Source organism: Eulemur rufifrons, chromosome 28 (assembly GCF_041146395.1).
Source record: "Eulemur rufifrons isolate Redbay chromosome 28, OSU_ERuf_1, whole genome shotgun sequence".
Lineage (NCBI taxonomy): Eukaryota > Metazoa > Chordata > Mammalia > Primates > Lemuridae > Eulemur > Eulemur rufifrons.
The window spans coordinates 14,204,430-14,221,981 of record NC_091010.1 but is presented as its reverse complement, the minus strand read 5'-3'; the positions used below and the strand labels follow the sequence as shown (position 1 = coordinate 14,221,981).

Genomic DNA, 17,552 nt, shown 5'->3' with positions numbered 1-17,552 from the left:
CCACCTACCCCTTAGGGAGGTGGCTTGGGAGGCTGGGATGCCTCTCAGCTGCCTCCTCTGGAGGAGCCAGCCTGCTGACAATGGAGGCTGGACTCCCAGTGGATGTCCTGCCATAATCGAAACTGAGCTGCAGCAGTTGGCTAAGCTCTGCCCTGCCCAGTTGAAGCTGGCCCCCAACCCCGAGTGGGTGCAGCAGCTGCCCAGGCAGGTAGGGAACCTGCCTAGCCTGTTTGTCCTCCATCAAGACAGTTATGTGCCTCTGTCCCCACTAACCTGTGATGGTGGGGACAGAAGATGGGGTGGTAACTCCCTTTGCCATTCTGCAAATATTTACTGAGTGTCTGGGACTGAGTATACAATGGTGAACAAAAGAGCCAGGAGCCCTGCCCTATTGGAGCCTACAATTTAGGGGGAAGGCAAATATTAAATAAATAATAACAGCAAACATATTTCTAATTAGGTACCAGGTACTACTCTAAGTGCTTAATGTGATTTAGCCCATTTAATACTCATAGCCTGTGCAGTAGATACTACTATTATTATCCCCAGTTTTCAGACTAGGTAACTGAGGCACAGAAAGATTAAGTGACTTGCTCAAGGTCACGCAGCTGGTCAGTGAGTTGCCCAGAAATCCAAGCCAGGCTGTTTGATCCCAGAGTTCACTCTTTAGACAGCTATGCTTTAGCTCTACAGCTTCTCAGACCAGTAAATGTATCATTAAAAATGTGGTAAGCGCCATGAAATAAAAGTACATGGTGCCCCGCAAGAAAATGGGGATGTTTTCTCCTTTTTTCCACTTGCTCTTCTAGCTTCCAGTGCACAAAGCCTTTTCAAATCGTTCCCACTTTACTCCTTTCATTACTGGCCGGAGAGCGCAACATTTTTCTCACCTCTAAGGCTGAAGTGCAGGAAGGTAGTGTCCCACCTGCATCCTTGCCCCTGGCCTGCTCTCCGCGATCAAATTGAGCCTAAAGGGTTTGTTTGTTTGTTTGTTTTCCTAATAATGGCCCCAGGCTTGCACAAATCTAAACTGTCAGCTCCCCGAGGGAAGGCTGCTGGCAGCTGGCTCGGCATAGGCTGGGGGGCACCTCCTGAGTGTGCAGTCTGACACAGGCTCTTTGACCTTGGCCCTCTCTCCACAATGCGTGAGCCAGGTTGGGGGCTTGGGACCCGCTAGTGGGGCCCTCCAGAGAGCTATGTGGTCTAGACTCCTACACCACTAACGCACACACTCGCACACATATTCCCGAGCCCTTGCAGGGTCCGACTCCTTGCTCGCCCTTGTGGGACAAGCGCACAGGTCGCGCGCGAACCTTTCAGCTCTGTCGGCCCGGGCGGGTGGCCCAGAGTTGGAACCCCCTCCCCTCGGCTCCACTACGCGCCCTGCCCAGCCCGGGCGGCTCCCGGGGCGGGGCGGGGCCGGCGGCGGGAGGCCCCTCCCCGAGGGCGGTCCGGGGGCCGGGCGGGGGGCCGGCGGGGCTGGGGGCGGGGCGGGCGGGCGGACGCGGGGGTGTCCCTCCCTCCCTCGCTCTCCCCGGTAAAGTCTCGCGGTGCTGCCGGGCTCAGCCCCGTCTCCTCCTCTTGCTCCCTCGGCCGGGCGGCGGTGACTGTGCACCGACGTCGGCGCGGGCTGCACCGCGGCGTCCGCCCGCCCGCCAGCATGGCCACCACCGCCACCTGCACCCGCTTCACGGACGACTACCAGCTCTTCGAAGAGCTCGGCAAGTACGGCCCGCCAGCCGCCCGTCGCGGCCCCCCACCCTGCCCCTGCTGCCCGGGCGCTATGCGGCTCCTCGCCCCGCCCCCCGGCCCTGCACCGGCCGCTGCAGCGCCCCCTCGGCCCACCCCACCCCCAGCCTTTCCCGCCCGCCGCCTCCGGGGCCCCCTGGCCCCCAGCTCCCTGCCCCGCAGTCCCCTCCGCGCCCTGCAGCAGCTGCCCGGGCTGCTGCACCCCGCGCTGCCGCTGGCACTGCAGCCCCCGGACCGCTCCTGGGCGCCCTCCAGCCCCGCCCCTCCCGCACCCCTCGGGCGCCCCCACCCTCCGCCGACCCCTATTTCTCGCTGTCCACTCCCCACCCGGTTCTGGAGCTCACTCTGCACACTGAACCCAGGTCCCACGCGCCTGGCACTTACGACCCTCCCCTGCCCTGCAGCTCCAACCCCGCTGCGGTGCTCGGGTGTGGGGGGATGTTTGGTCCCGGCCCCGCCCCCCGCTAGTGTCGCTTCCAGGATCCCAGCCCTGTGCTGGGCAGTGCTGCGGCACCCCCGTCCCCTCCCCCCATGCCTGCAGTGGTCCCGGGAGCCGCGCGCCGCAGCCGCAGCATCCCCCTCCCCTCCGCACTGAGCTGGCCGCTGCAGCAGCCCCGGCCCCCCCACCCCCACCGGAGGCGCCGAGCCTGGCCACTGCAGCCCCCGCCCTGCCCGCCCCCCTCGACGTTTCCAGAGCCGAAGAGTGCCCACTCCCATCTGGGGGGGGGTCGCGTAAAGGAAAATGTCATGGGGAAGGGGAGCTGTGGATGTCAGACCGTGCCCTCTCTTTCCTTGCTGTCAGTTGAGCCGGGATGCAGTGGGATGAAGCTGGTTGTAGGGGGGCTGTTGAGCCTCACTTTCCTCCATGGTTGAGGGAGATTTCTCTCTCAGGAGATTATACCCTCTTTTGAATCACTCCTTTCCCTACCCTCAACTATTCCTCCTGAGAGAAGAGCAGGGTCTCCCTGGTCGCTTCTCTCTCCTGGTTCTCTTGGCCAGGACTGCAGGGCTATCAGTGAGATGCAGCAGGTGTGTGTTTTAAGCATCGCCCACCAGCTCCTGATGCACAGCCTGAGGTTGGGGCTGTTGCTTTGCGGGGACTCGATGAGGGGGTGGGAGCAGGGCGGTACACCACCCACATCTGCTCAGTGTCACGCGGTGGCCTCGTCCTTCTGCTTGGTGTGGGATGGTGGTGGTCACTGCGCTGGTGTGTGCGTGTGACTCAAGGGCTGGTGGTGGGAGCAGCGTCACTGTCCTCAGACCTGAAATGTGTCTGTGTCACTCTGCCCTGCTCCGTGTCCCAGTTCTTTCCCCCTTCTCCCTCCAGGGGTGCTTTCTCTGTGGTCCGCAGGTGTGTGAAGAAAACCTCTACGCAAGAGTATGCAGCAAAAATCATCAATACCAAGAAATTGTCTGCCCGGGGTGAGTGTTCCCCATCTTGGCCTCTTCCTGGGGGTGCCCCCAGGGGCTATGGCTTCTGCTGAAGATGCCCCCAGGAGTTGGGGCCTTGTGTATTTTAGCACTTGAAGAAGAGTTGGAATTTCAGAATGGGTGAACTTTGAAGTCAGACAGGGCGTTGCGTGGAGAACTGGAAGTGCTCAGGTAGAAAAGGATGAAGTCAGAGACATAGGTAGTAGCTACAGTGGTCCTCAAAGGCTCAAGGGAGTTCAGTCCTTAGGGAGGTGGAGAATATGCAGATAGTGGGTGGCATGGAATGGAGTGCTCTTAATTTGGGGCATTTGGAGCCTCTCTGTTTGGGGCAGTGGTGGCCACTGCAGGCTTGTCCTCATCCTTGTGCCCCAGTGGTGACATAGGATAGAAATGCAGTAAGTGAGCAGCTCTGACAAAGCCAGCCTCCCCTGCCCACCAGGCGGCAGAACAGACTCCCAAGGGAAGGGAATCTGTAAACATCAGGGGAGGCTGCTACTGGCGAGGGCTTCTCGGGAACAAATCCTGCCAGATGAACTTGATTGCTTTTTTGATCAAATTACAAAGTTGGTGGTGCAGCAGCAGATGTAGTCTGTCCTGGGTGGAGGGTGATGCCTTATGGTCTAGAAATCCCAGTGGCCTGGGCAGGAGCCGCACTGCCTGGGGGTGTGAGGAGCATGAAGGCCCAGGCCTTGGAGCCTCACTTGTGAGATCGTCCCAAGTACCTGAGGCTGGGAGGATCGGGCCTGTCTAAGGTAAACTTTCTGAACCTCATATTGGGTGCTTGCCAAACTCACCTCATCTGATAGGTGTAGACCCAGCAACGTGTGAGGTGCTCTGGGAATAGGTCTGGTGGGTACGGAGGTCGGGTTGTCGAGGGCTGGAGGGTGTAACTAGGGGACAAAGGTTATGGGACTCAGAGAAAGGAATTAGGGCTGGGCAACAGGACACCGTAAATGTATTAGGAGCCAGGACAGATGCCCTGGGGAAGATGTGGGCTTTGGCCAATAATGACGCGGGCATCTCTGGGGTAAGAGATGTAATAGATGTCCCAGGCGCTCAGAGGAGCTATAAAATTCCACAGAGATGACAGTGGGCTTCTGTCATGTTGGCAGTTGTTCTGGACCTGTTTGGCAGGGCCGTGTCTGCCCCTTGGCTGGGGAGTCTCTCTCCATCCCCACCAGCAGGGCTTGTCTGGCTGCCTCCTACCCAGCCCTCGTCTCTTGCTGTTCCTGTGCATGGGCTGTAAAGTTGACTTGTTTGTTTTCTTTCTCTCTGGTACCTTGAGTCGGAGGACAGTTGCCATAGAGATATGTGGATGGATGGTCAGATGCTCTCCTCCCCTGGGATGGGGGGACGATGGGGGCTGGGCTCTCTGGCACACGTCTTCTGGCCAAGGCTGGAAGGTGCAGGCAGGGACGATGGTCTGAGGGTGGATAGCTCCCTGCGCCCACACAGCATAGCCCTGCTGCATCAGAAATGGGGCTGGTGTCTGGTGTCTCCAGTTGATGATGCAATGCTTTGCTCATCTCACCAGTGTCCTCCAACCCAGGACTGAGGGAGGGAGAGACAGCTGGGAGCCCGAATTCTGGGCTGTGAGGGTAGCTCCTCTGGTGACTTTGCGGGGCTGCCTGACTCGGGCTTTCATTTTCCACTCCTTCCCTTCCCACCTGAACATCCCTGGCCTGCGTGATAGCATCCATTCCCTCCCTCACCTCCTTTTAACCTTGTTCCATCTTTCCCAATTGGTATCTTCTCTTTCCTGCCCAAACTGGATGAGGTTTGATTTCTCTTTGATTTTTTTTTCCCCCCTCAAGAAGAGGATTCCTGTGTAAAATTACATGCTTCAGACAGCATTTCTCCCTCTCTTGAGGTGGTTATGCCAAGTCTGGGCTCTGTAATGTGGCCTGTGTACCTGGTTAACTTTGGGACAGAGGCCTGGTCCTGGCCGATAGGCGCAGAAGCCACCCAGAGGGGTCAGGAATGTGTGAGTGCCATCCAGTACTGCTCGGAGGTGGGAGAACGGGAGGGTGTTGTCTTGGAGGCGGAAGGAGCAAGGGGGGCTGGGCTGTGAGTGTGGACATGGGGCATGTGAGCTCCTGGAGAGGGTTGGGCCGGGGTACCCACCATGGGGTTAGGGAGTGAGGGCTGTGGCTTCCTGCGGCCTCTCGGTTTACACTGTATATTTTATAAAGGTGAAGCAGCTGGGGCTGGGTTTCTCTCGTCGCTGTCTGTCTAGGGCTCCACAGGTGTTGGATTTCTCTGTCTGGGAATGGCATGGGCCCACCAGGGTCATCTCTGAAGGTCTGAAGGGGCTTGGTGTGTTTGCTGGGTCTCCCTACCTGCTTGCTTTCTTGTTTGTGATTCTCTGTGCTGCAAACCGAAAGGAAAGAAGGGGCATAGAGCTGTTTCTCCTTGACTTCCATGCTGAGGTGGCCCAGGAGGTAGGGAAAGAGATCACCTGGTCTTCTGGGGGGTCAGACCTGGATGGGATGCCTTCTTTTGGGCTGTTGTGTCTTGTCATAGTGGCCTCAGAGGCCCACGTTGGCAGCTGGGTTGCAAGGTAGGGAGTCATGTGGATGAGCGTTGAGCACCGTCTTTGCGGGCCTGTCTACATAAAGTCACTGAAAGTCACATAACGTCACTCCATTTGCTTCAAAACAGTCATAGCAGTGGAGTTGGGGCCCTTAAGGGAGCCCATGGTTCCAAGCTTAGCTCCGCTAGGCCGAAGGAGGCATTTAAAATAGGCTTGGATGCAGGAGCTAGTGGGCCAGGTGATGGCAATGATAAGTCGTTATTTTAAGATTTAAGAGCACCCCCCAAGGAGCCTGAGCCCTTATGTCTCTTTTTATTTTTAAATCTTCATACTCCCTTCTTATCTTTATTCATATGCATACATATTTTCACCTCGTGGAGCATAACATTTTATATCCTGCTCTCTTTGCTTATATCCAGAGCATTTCCCCATATCGCTGCAGTTGAAGGGCAAATGATCCTTTCTTTCTTCTACATATTTTAGGATTTACCCTTGGAACAATCAGCATCCTAAGAAACTCTTTATTTGGACCATTTATCTGGATGCCAGTTGCTTTCACTAAGATGGATACGGGACTGATGCCCTTGGCCTTACTAAGAGATGCTACCCGAAACAGTGTTATGAAATCTGTTACAGCACTTGCTATATTTATTTATTTAATCTGTATGCCCCATACAAAGAAATTTCTATTGAAGCTAAATGTAAGCAAAAGCTTTCCTCTTCGTGAGGACCTGGAAGGAGAGGTAAGAGTCCTCATCTGTTTCTTTATTTCTGCGTGGGCAGGCCCTAGCAAAGTGCCCAACAGGTCCCGAGCACATACACATTACATGAATGGATTCAGACGACTGTGTAACCTGTCATGGTTGCCTTTTGGCTTTGGCTCCCAGGAAACTCAGAGTCAAGTTACTGGAGCCCTTGTACCCTGTGCTGGCTTGGGTCCTTCCTTTCTGATCCAGGGAGCCAGCCTGCAGACCTGATACAGTGGCTGGAAGAGAGGACAGATGAGGATAAAGACCTGTGCTGGGGGCATAAGGCGGGGTGGGAGATGCAGGAAGACAGTGTAGCTTAGCATTCCTCCTTCCTGGTCATTGGTGGCCTCATTGGCCACTGTTGGGACTTCCTCTAAGCAGTGATTTTCGATTTTTGTATATGTAAGTTTCACCTTGAGTATTGTTTAAAAAATACAGATTCCTGGGCTTTATTCACAGAGATTCTGCTTCAGGAGGTCTGGGGTGGGGCCCCAGAGTCTGTATGTTTAATACATTCTCTGGCGAAATTTCACACAGGTGGTATGTGAGCCAGTGTTTAAGAGATGCCATCTAAAATCAGCAACAGCAGTGACAGTTGCTCTTGCCATGCTCTCTGGAATTTGCCAGACACACCTTGGCCCAGCCTTCCCCAGGTGGTGTCTCTGCTGGTTTGTGGCCATCTGTGCACATAGGCTGTTCTGTGATTAGGGGCCTCATTCTGGGCCCCCGGATTGGGGGTGTCAGTCTGTGGCCGACTGGGTGGCTGGGGTTGTGGCATGTTGGCCACCAGAAGGATAAAGGCTGTCCCTTTCTGGTTCCAGCTGGCCCTGGGGACTGAAATGGGATCCGTCTGGATGGTGCCAGCTGAAAGTCCCCACCCCCTTAGTGTTGGCCTGAGTAGCCCCCATGACATTTGTGTCCCCTGTGGTATCTCCAAGTGAGACTTTCCTGTTAAGGGTCTGGGTGAAGGGTGGGGGAGAGAAGGGAGGGGGACAAGGAGGAGAAATCCACGCAGCTCTGGGATGCTGGGCTTCGAGGAAGCATTTAAGGAGGCTGTGTGCAAAATCGTGCTTTCCTCCTGAGGATAAAACGGGCAGATTTCTGTAAGCAGAGAAACGGGCATCCTGCGTATGAGTGATTGAACCCCCCCCGACTCCTCTCCTGAAGAGATGAGGAGGGGAGGTCCCCCCTCTGTGCCAAGGCTCCTGCTGGGCCGCTTTCATGGTGCAGTCACGACGCGAGCTGTGGGCCTTAATGCAACACAACACTGGCCTGTCACCCTGTCCTCCCACCCACCTTCCCAGAGTGACTTGGGGTGCTGCATTGCGGGGTGCAGAGGACAGAGGTTGGAAGGTGGCCCCGTCCCGTAGGAGAGGCTTCTGCTCTCCCCCTGCTGCTTGCTCTGGCCCCTGGTCACCGTACCCTTGTCAGAAGCTGCGCTGAAACCCTAGAGGTGAGTGGCTGACCCCGTTCTCTGCTGAGGCTGGAGATGGGGAAGGGGAGGGCTGGGTGTGCCCAGCTCCTGCCCCCACCTCTGTGCTTGCTGCTCTCTGAACAGCCTTGGCAGGCCGACAAGGGCCTGAGCCCATGGGTGCCAATAGGGTGGTGACAGGAAGAGATGGGCACTTTGCACCTCTTGAGTGCCTCTCTGCAGAGGCCCTCTGTCGTCTGCCCACGGCCGGAGGGATCTGCCCCAGGGCCAGTGGGGAAACCAAGGCACAAAAGGATTGGAGGTGTGTGGGGTTTTATTTTCGGCTTTGAGCCGTGGATACACCTGTGATTTTGTCTGTGCTCAGACCCGGCATCCTCAGGCCTTTACTTGCCCCGTGGCTCCTCCCTTTGACACACAGGTTCTGGGTACTCTGTTCCTGTGGTGCATCCTGGCATGACGCCCCACACCCCTCCGTCTAGGCCCAGAGCTCCGAGCCCGGTGCAGCAGATCCCTCCTTGTTGCTGGCTGAGGGCCCGCTCTCGTCTGAACCCACTCTCCGGGCGCTCTGGTGGGGAGATTTCCAGCCACTCCTCCCCAACACCACCTCTACTTCCTGGGCCCTATCAGCAGCAGCCGCAGCTTCCCATCTGCTCCCCTCTTTTCTCCTCCCTGTCTTCCCCTCCCCCCCCCTGCTTGCTGCTGCCCTGGGAGGAGCTATTTTTAGGGGCTGCTTCCTGGGATGTTTTACTTGGGGCTGGTTACCATGAAGGAAATGTCACCAAAACAGTGGGCAAAGGCTGCAGGCACCAGGAACCCTGCCGGGGGCACAGAGAACTCGGCGGCTGTGACCCTGTTCTGGCCCTTGAGAGTGGCCAGAGTGTCCACAGGCAGAGCCTTGCCTTCTTGGGGCTTGCTAGCGACCCCATGGGGATTTTCTCCTCAAAGCTGGTTGAGCTGTGGGGCACTTCTTGGCGCCTCTCTCCTTTCCCTCCTTACTTAGAGCTTTCCTTGTCTCGAGGTCCAAAGGCCAAAGTGGGGCTCAGGTCTTTGTGTCTCCTGGTTAAAACTGTTTGAGTTAGGGTAGAAGAGAAGGGGGGTGTGCTAGGTTAAGGGACAAGGCCTCGGAGGCTCACAGGGGCACGTTTCAGGCCTTGTCCTGCTGTACTCACAGCCCTCAGTCAGTCCCCGGGTGCACCCGGGTGCACAGGTGTGAAGCCATGGCTTGTGCTCTTACGTGGCGGATGGACTTTGCTCTTAATTGGAGATGCTTTGCACCCTTAGAGTGAGATTCGAAGAGGAAGGGGTGTGGCATTGCAGTGTCAGGGTGAAGTCAATGGGACTGTGGCTTGTGACTCCCACTGGTCAGTGCCCAAGGCCTGGGGCTGTTTATAAGCAGCTGGGGAAGGTGGATTATGACACCAAATCCCTGTGCTGCCGTTGTTTCTGCTCCTCAGGGTGATGGCCAAGGGGGCAGAAGGGGCCTCTTGCTGCTTGGGAAGGAGACGAGGGACACCCGGGAGGGCAGGAAGCTAAGGCCACCCCCAGCGAGCGTCTGAAATCAGTGGGGCTACGGGAAGCTTCTCACATCCATGATGGGGTCACAGGCACAGACCCGTGAAACACCGTTTGAAAACTTGAGGGTGTCTTTGAGATTGGAACTTGAGGAGAGTCTTCATAGCCAGAGGGGGCTCTGTGTCCTTTCCCACACACAGGGTTGTATGTTTAGGTGGCAGTGGGATCTTATTTGAAGCTAGTGCTGGCATTTGTGGTTTTTTTAGAAAAATATCACTAAGTCAGTGGGCACATCCCTGTGGCAGGGCCATGGAGAATCGGTAGCCGGCCTTCCCTGGCCCCCGATCCTGTGACGGAAGGAAAGTGCATCTGGAACGGGCTTCTCTCGTCGGGCCGGAGGGGAGAGATGGTTCTAGGGCCCTGTGCACCCCTTTGCTGCATGATGTCACCTCACTATCTGCTTCCTCTTTTCTGCCTCCCTTGGTGCATCTTGTCACTCCTTGCTGTCTTTCCTGTGAGCTCGCGGCGCCCTGGACCAAGTCCTGAAGCACTTGGCGGGAGAAGGCGGGACAGGCAAGGCTTCCGGGATCCTTGTTTCCCAGGGCTTGGCTCTGCCCTGGACGGGCTGCTGGGGAGGGGCCCAAGCTGGGCCCGGAGGGTCCCTGACAACGGCTGCTTCTGCTTTCTGCTCCTGCGGCCACCTCTGCTCTTGAGGGGAAAAACCTGCAGAGGGCTGTGGTTGGAGCTGGGCTGAAGGCCGGCAGGGGTGGGTCTCTCCATGGCAGTAGCACACAGGCGGGCAGGAAGTGGCCCTGTGCAAAAGCGGGAAGTGGCTGTTGTCAAACAGGAAGAGGGGGCTGGGCTGTGGAGGGGGGCGGGGACCAGCCCGGTAGAAAGGTGGGTGGGAGCATGGTCAGCCTCCAGAAGGTCCCCGCTGCTCCATAGTGGTACTGGAAGGAGGGGTGTCTCAAAGGAGGAGGCCACCTTTGTGGCAAGAAGGTCAGCTGGTGTGCTGTCTACCTTGGGATGCTGAGCCAGGGCCTATTCCTGCCGCTGTGGACCAAGCTGGTTCAGTGTCCTCGCCCCTCTTGGAGTTGGGGATGCTGTGTTCAGTGGGGACACTCTTGCAGTCAGGAAAGGCACTCGACAAACCGTTGCTTGTTCCTGAAATACCGCCTCTGCCGCTGCTGGGGTGAGGCACTCAGCTTCTGCCCAGCCATGGACCAGCCCTGGAGGTGACTACAGGACAGGAAGTGTGGGGGAAAGAGACAGAAGACAACAGCTGGACAGGCTGGGGTGGAGGCAGAAACTGCTGGGCTCATTGAGCAGAGCTGGATGGCGGGGCGCCACGGCCAGCGAGGAAGAGAAGGGATCGAGATCCCGTGGGCAGCGGTGCTTCCTGCTGTCGCTAACCTTCACCTGCAGACTGTAGACATGGTGGACCCCACCCCCGGGGAGAAGCCCGAAGGCCAGGTTGGAGGGCTCAGTTGGTGTGTTGTGGATCCTGCATCTGCCCAGGCTGAGGGGAGAGTGGGTCCCACCCTTAATGTCTCTGGTGATAGCTGTGGCCACGAGCCCGGCCCAGGAGACCTTGTCCGCATTATCTTTGGGCCCTTGGGAAGGAGGCTCTTCCTATGTGCCAGGCCCTATGCTAAGTACTCTCCCCATATTACCTCATTTCAATCTCAGATATCGCTCTCTTCATTTTAGAAGTGAGGAAACTTTCCCGTGAAATGTGCCTGGCTCACTCTCACCTCCCTTGGATCCTAATCAAATGTCGCCTCCTCACTGAAGCTTCCGCTGACCACCCTATTTAAATGTACACTCTCTCACTTCCCTGCTTTATTTTTCTACATAGCCCCTGCTATGACATCTCACATGCCACCGAGTTTTCCTACCGTCCGTCCCTCCCCACACCTAGCCCACTTAGAATGTCAGCTCCATGAGGGCAGGGAATTTTGTCCATCTTGTTCACCACAGTCTCCCAGCATCTAGAATGGTGCCTCAATAAATATTTTTTGAAGGAATGAATGAAGCTCAGGTGGGTTTAGTAACATGCCAGATGTGGCCATGCTGGACTCAATCCAGGGCTGTCTGACTCCATAACGGATGTGTTAGTTGCCGTACTCCATGGCACAGAATCAGAGCGAGGACCAAGGGACAGCCCTGGGGAAAAGAGAAGACATGGGCCTTTTCTGGAACGTAGGGCTCAGCTCCTTGGAGTTAGGGTTGAACTAAGAGTCTAACAAGGACCCTCTGGACCCTGGGCAACTCCTTCGAGGAGCTGGGAGCCTGGGTCTGTGTCTCTCCTCTCGCCACTCTGAGTCACTGGTAAAGCCAGAGCGTCCTTATTTTTAGTGCTGTTGCTGTTGTTGGACTGTAACCATTAGCCAGTAAGAGACTTAAGGGAGGAGATAAACATTAATCTTCTGGGCCTTCCCCTCAGCAGCCACCTCCGCATTGCAAGATGCTGTTCTCCCACACCTGCCCAGGCAACCGAGCCCAAGAGTTGTGGGTTGGAGGCGGGTGAGGTGAGTGGCCAGAGAGGGCCTGTGGGTCTGTAGCTGTGGGTCTCTAGCTAGCTTGGTACCTCCATCTCAAGTCCAGGGGCTGGTGGGGGAGGAAGTGGGGTCACAGTAACATCCATCCAGATCTAGAAGAAGCAAGGCCCTCGGCCACCAAGTATCACGGCTTCCTCGAGTCCCCAGCTTCTGGGGATTGCTGGCCACATCCCTGTGCCTGGGACCAAGGGATACTGGGCGATGTGGGAGTTGGGGGTTACCTGGGGTTCTCTTGGCTGCATCGTGGTCAGTGGTCATGCTGACCAAGGACAGGAAGGAGGGCCTGACCCAGATCTTTGGGCAGCTGGGATGGATTAGCTGGGCAGCAGGAACTAATCTCTGCCTGTCCCCACCTCCTTCCACAAAGCAGAGCTGTTGCTGGAGGAAAAGTTTAGGACAAAGCTGGGGTTGGTTGGTGAAACAATAAATATGAATTTCTTGTAGTCTGTAATCTCTACATTATCTCAAACTGACATCCCTGGATTTGAATCCCAGTTCTATCCCTTTCCTGCTGTGGGAGCTCAGGCAAGTTACTCAACCTCTCTGGGCCTCAGTTTCGTTATCTGTAAAATGGGGACAATCATAGCACCCACCTGATGGGATCACTGTGAGGGTCATGGGACGCTTTATAGAGGTTTTTCCGCTGTTTAAGGTAGAGGCAGGGTGGGGAGAAACTCCTACCAGGGAGACAGGAATCGCTTGGCAGGTGTGGATGTGAGGGCACCTGCCGGGCCTGGAGGAGTCAGGGTGAACTGGACCCTGCCCTCCAGAGCCTGGAGTCTTTACTTGATGCTCTCCCTTTTCTTTATCTGCTCATCGTAGCATAATGGTGGAGAAAGAGGGCTCTAGGCTCAGGCCACCTGCATCCACGGCCTGTCAATGTTACCTTGGGCAGGTTACTTTATCTTTTTAAACCTCAGTTTCCTCCTTTGTAATGCAACAGAGCTAATCAGATCCCTGCTGCACAGAGTTTCTGGGGGGACAAAACATTACAATCCATGCCTCTGCCTGGCGTGTAGTAAATGCTTAGTAAGTGATGGTTACTGCCACTCCTGTTGTTATTGATAAACCCTGAGTAAGCCCTGTTTACGGAAGGAACTCTAGGAAGCACTGCTCAGAAAGGTCCCCTCCTTTGAGGAGCTCATGACGGAAAGATAACTGATATAATATATGATGTGAGAATCACGAGAAGTGCAGTGGGAGATTGGCGGGGAGACGGTCACAGCAGGGAGAAGGCACAGTCTACTGAGAGGAGACTTTGGCGGGATTCCAGCAGGCAGAGATGGGGAGACAGCATGGGGAGGGGTCCTGGGCGTCCCTGCTTTGAGTGGCGTCCTCTCTTTCTGCTTCCTGGAGCTCTGCCTTCCTGTTCCACGGAAACAGGATTGGCCCGTGCAGCTCACTTGGATCTGAGGACTCGTGGATTCTGGTGATTTCACCAAAACAGAGTAAGCCCAGAGCCTGAGTGTGAAGAGGTCAGAGCTCACAGCCGTGGGTGGCCAAGAGGGTCCTGGGGACAAGGATTTGTGTCCTGTTTCTCCTTCTACATTATGGGCATCATAGTAGTGCCAATCTCCTAGAGTTGTTATGAGGATAAATTAAAAGATGTATCTGCCTGGTGTAGAAATAAGCTCTCAATAAATGTTAGCTGCTATCATTATTTTAAATGATCATTGTCTTGATCAACATTTTTATTGTCAGCATCATTATGTTTCAGGGTTACCACGAGGACTACACAGAGAATATATGCAAAACTCCTAGCGCAGTGCCACGTAGATGTTAGGTGCTCAGTACAACTTAGCTATTATTAGTATTTCTAACAAGAAAGATTCCAGACAGCCTGGCCCAGTGAAATCCCTGTTGTAGTAGAAAGAGCACCAGAGTTTTAGTTGAAGACCTGGATTCAAATCCCAGCTCCGCTACTCACTGGCTCAGAGTGTTTATAACCTCTCAAAAGTCGTTTCCTCATCTGGAACAGGTGGTCACAGTAACCATCTCCAGAATCGCTGTGACTTGCCACGTTAAGTCAGCAAGTCAGCAGAAGTGCACAGCAGGTGCCTGTGAATCGAAGGAACGTGAATAGCCAGGTGACTACGAGTAGAATAGGTGGTTGATGGCTTTGTTTTCTCTCTTCTGCATTTAGATCACCAGAAACTAGAACGTGAGGCCCGGATATGTCGACTTCTGAAACATCCAAACATTGGTGAGTGCCCCTGCACGGAGTGTTTGGAGGGTATTTTGTGGAAGATGGTGAGGTCAGAGATCTGCTTTTGTGTGTGGGATCGTCTCTGTCCGTGGGCCTTCATCTGGTGTCTTTGCCCGAGCAGGGCCGCAGCTCTGTCTCAGAATTGCAGGTCCTAATGGAGTGACCTGAGTGTCTCCATGGATGTGGTGCCATCTCAGGGCCGGGGTGTGTGGCGTCAGAATAAGGTTTCAGACTCTCTTTCTTCTCTTTCTCCTTCTGTCTTTGGGCTGAGGCCCAGGGTTCTCAGCATGTGAGGTTCCGGGCTACTGGCCTGCCAGCGTCCCTCACCAGGGGCCATCCACCGCCCTCATAAAAGGGTCAGGATTTTGTTTCTGGACCTGAAAGAGTTTTGTTCCTGCTGCGGTGTCCTGCACACTCTGGGGGTTTCCATGGTGCTACCGTTTTTATTCCCGTTTGCTGCGCCCACCCGCCTGGCTTCCCCAGAGTAAGGATGGCAGGAGCCACTCAGATGGGGAAGGAGAAAAAATTAAGAGGATTTCTCCCTCTCCTACCCTGACTGGGGGGACAAGGGCACATTGTTGGTTGTTCTAAAGCCTGAGGAGGTTTGCCTGCCACAACCCACTCCAGCTCAGTTTTACATTGTTCAGCTGAAACAGTCTTTGCCAAGAGCGTTGGCCCTGATGTGCGGGGCTCCTTGCAGAAGGGCCAGAAACTGGGCTGGCTGCAGTGTCTGAGCAGAAACCCCAGTGTTGACTTGAGGCAGAGCAGGGAGCATCTCCTAGGTTTTCTCTGAAAGCCCTGAGTCATCACAAAACACAACACGTATTCTGTGCTCCTCAGGCATGGCCTAAATATCGGGGCTCCCACAGTGCCCCGGAGGCCGCCTGCTCTGCTCTCCTGGCGGCCAAGGCTGTGAGGCGACTTGCCGAAGCTTGATGCTTCCTCCAGAGCTACCCGGCCTCTGGCTTCCCAGACCTCAGGCTAGAACGCTCCCTGCGAGCTCTGGCGTGGAAGAGCTGAGGTCATACCCCAGCCCACGGGGAGAGGAGCGGTTCTGAGGTAACCAGGATGACAGCCACGCAGGGCTTTATAGATGGCAATCGGCAGCTGGGATTATTCCTGAAGCAGATTGGCATTTCCAGCGATCCGCTCTGCCTGCTGCGGTGTGTGGCACGAGCCAGCACCTCTCAGCCGGCAGGTCCTGACCTCAGAACTCCTGCAGCTCCTGGGTGGTCTCTGAGGTTAGACCTTCACCTGAAAACAGCTCGGTGGGAACCCACGTGTCGCCTCCGGTAGGAGGGGGCAAACAGAAACACCTAGAACAGCAGTCACAAATTCAGGCATGTTTTGCTTGGCTGGCTCAGTGGTCTAAAAATATTTTTATTATTTGCCAATATTTAAAAACGAGATTTCACATTTTGGAAAAAAAAAAAAATCTATTTCCCCGCCTTTCAAATCCGAAGGCTGGGCTCATGGCCAGAGTCGCTGCGGCCGAGCAGTGGCTGCTCCCTTGGCCCACTGGCCACTGTCCTCGCCACTCCCCGTTATCTCACATTTGCGTTGCCTACCTGGGCCCTGTAGGCCTTGTGAGCTTGTATCCTCTGACCTAGAAGTTCCAGAACAGAAAGAAAAAGCATGTGAGTGACTAAAGCTGCTCACAAGCAAAGAAGCATTTTGGTGTCCCAGTCTTAGGTCTCAAGGTCCAAGCAGTAACTTCCTTCATGCCCCTTGTGACCAACTCGTACAGCAATAATAAGTTGTCCTCATGCAGGGAGGAGAGCCCGGGGGAGGGGCTGATGATGCAGGAGGCAGAACCACATCTGCATCACCTGCCACACGGGCGTGGTTGACCATAGAAGGGTCAGGGTATAATGAAGACAATTGAGAAACAAACAGGAAGGACAAAAATGGGATTCTAGCTGAAGAAGGTCCCAGCCTTCTTTTTATGTATTTCTTTTTTTTTCTTTTTGAGACAGAGACTCTCTCTGTCACCGCAGCTAGAATGCAGTGGTGTCATTGTAGCTCACTGCAACGTCAAACTCCTGGGCTTAAGCGATCCTCGTGCCTCAGTCTCCTGAGTAGCTGGGACTACAGGTGCGCACCACGCGCCTGACTAATTTTTCTATTTTTAGTAGAGTTGGGGTCTCGCTCTTGCTCAGGCTGGTCTCGAACTCCTGAGCTCAAACGATCCTTCCGCCTCAACCTCCCGGAGTGCTAGGATTATAGGCGTGAACCACGTGCCCAACCCTTTTTATGTATTTCTAGAATTATACTTTTTGACCTCTTAGACTTGACTTGGTTTGGTAACCCTTTCCTTTGCCCCCTGCCCCCAGCTCAGAAAAGAGGCAGCCAGGGGCACTGTCTGTCCCAGCCGTCTGCTCTGTTAGGAAGGCAGCGAGACCCAGGAAAGGCCAGGCGTGGCACAGTCACTTCGTTGGCATCTGATTGTCTAGAACTGTGCTTTCATTTCATGACTGCTCCCAGGTCCTGAGCGATGTTGGCCTGAAGACCTATTCTGGGGTCAAGGGCAGGCAGAAGGACAAGAGAGTCAGGACTGTGTCCTGGAAGCTCTGGCATCCAGTGAGAACCAGGACTCCTGGAGATGTGGCCGAGCTCAGGTCCAAGAGGCAGGGGTTGCCATGGATCTGGCCCTGGCTCGTGGCAGGGGAGGAGGCAGTTTTGTGCCCCTTAATTCACTATTCCTCTCCTCTCTTCGCTGCTCCATCCTTCAGAACTGTGACCTTTTTGGCTCTGGCCTCTTGGAAGGGAGACAAGCAGAGAGAGCAGCCCGGGAACGGTGCTCAGTTGAGGGAGCTGAGAGCGAAGGGCACAGGTCAGCCCCGGCTGTGGGCAGACTCGGAGGCACGTGGGTTCAGATGGGGAACTTGGTGCCAGGGGCCAGGCATCCTCCGTTTTTTCCCTAATATTCTGTCCTAGGAGTTAAAAGCCTGTTCGAAGCGTGAACCCTGATGTACACCGTGGACTTGGGTGGTAATGATGTGTCCGTGCGGGTTCATTGACGGTAGCAAACGGACCACTCTGGTGCGGGGCGTTGATAGGGGAGGCCGTGCGTGTGGGACCTGGGGTATTTGGGAACTCCCTGTACTTTCTGCTCCATTTACTGTGAACCTATAACTGCTCTAAAAACAAAGTTTATTAATTAAAAACAAACAAACAAACACAACCAAGTGCCTGTTGGGTGTGAGACATAGTGCTGAACTCAAAGCAGCCCTGGGAGAGTGGCCAGCAGCGGGGAGTGGAGCGCAGACTGCTAGTGCCGGAGTCCGAGGGCTGAATGAAGTGCCTTCTACCTGTGATCTGCCCGCTCCCCGCTCCACATTTCTCTAATGAATAGGCTCTGTCTTCCTTCGTGCTGAGC

General features: G+C 55.2%; 1 protein-coding gene across 29 annotated transcripts in view; it reads left to right on the top strand.

Moving 5' to 3' along the window:
* Positions 1-1,566: 1,566 nt before the first annotated feature.
* The window catches only part of CAMK2G (calcium/calmodulin dependent protein kinase II gamma), a 56,672-nt gene continuing 40,686 nt past the window's right edge, over positions 1,567-17,552 (top strand). For 23 of the 29 annotated variants that reach the window (XM_069460291.1, XM_069460290.1, XM_069460289.1 and 20 more), the window contains exons 1-3: positions 1,567-1,725; positions 3,077-3,171; positions 14,111-14,170. In XM_069460291.1, the coding sequence (XP_069316392.1) occupies positions 14,142-14,170 (29 nt within the window). In that variant the 5' untranslated portion in view covers positions 1,567-1,725; positions 3,077-3,171; positions 14,111-14,141. Of the gene's footprint in view, positions 1,726-2,640; positions 2,779-3,076; positions 3,172-14,110; positions 14,171-17,552 lie in introns of all 29 variants that reach the window. The other 6 variants (XR_011231645.1, XM_069460286.1, XM_069460273.1 and 3 more) reach the window with 4 other exon arrangements.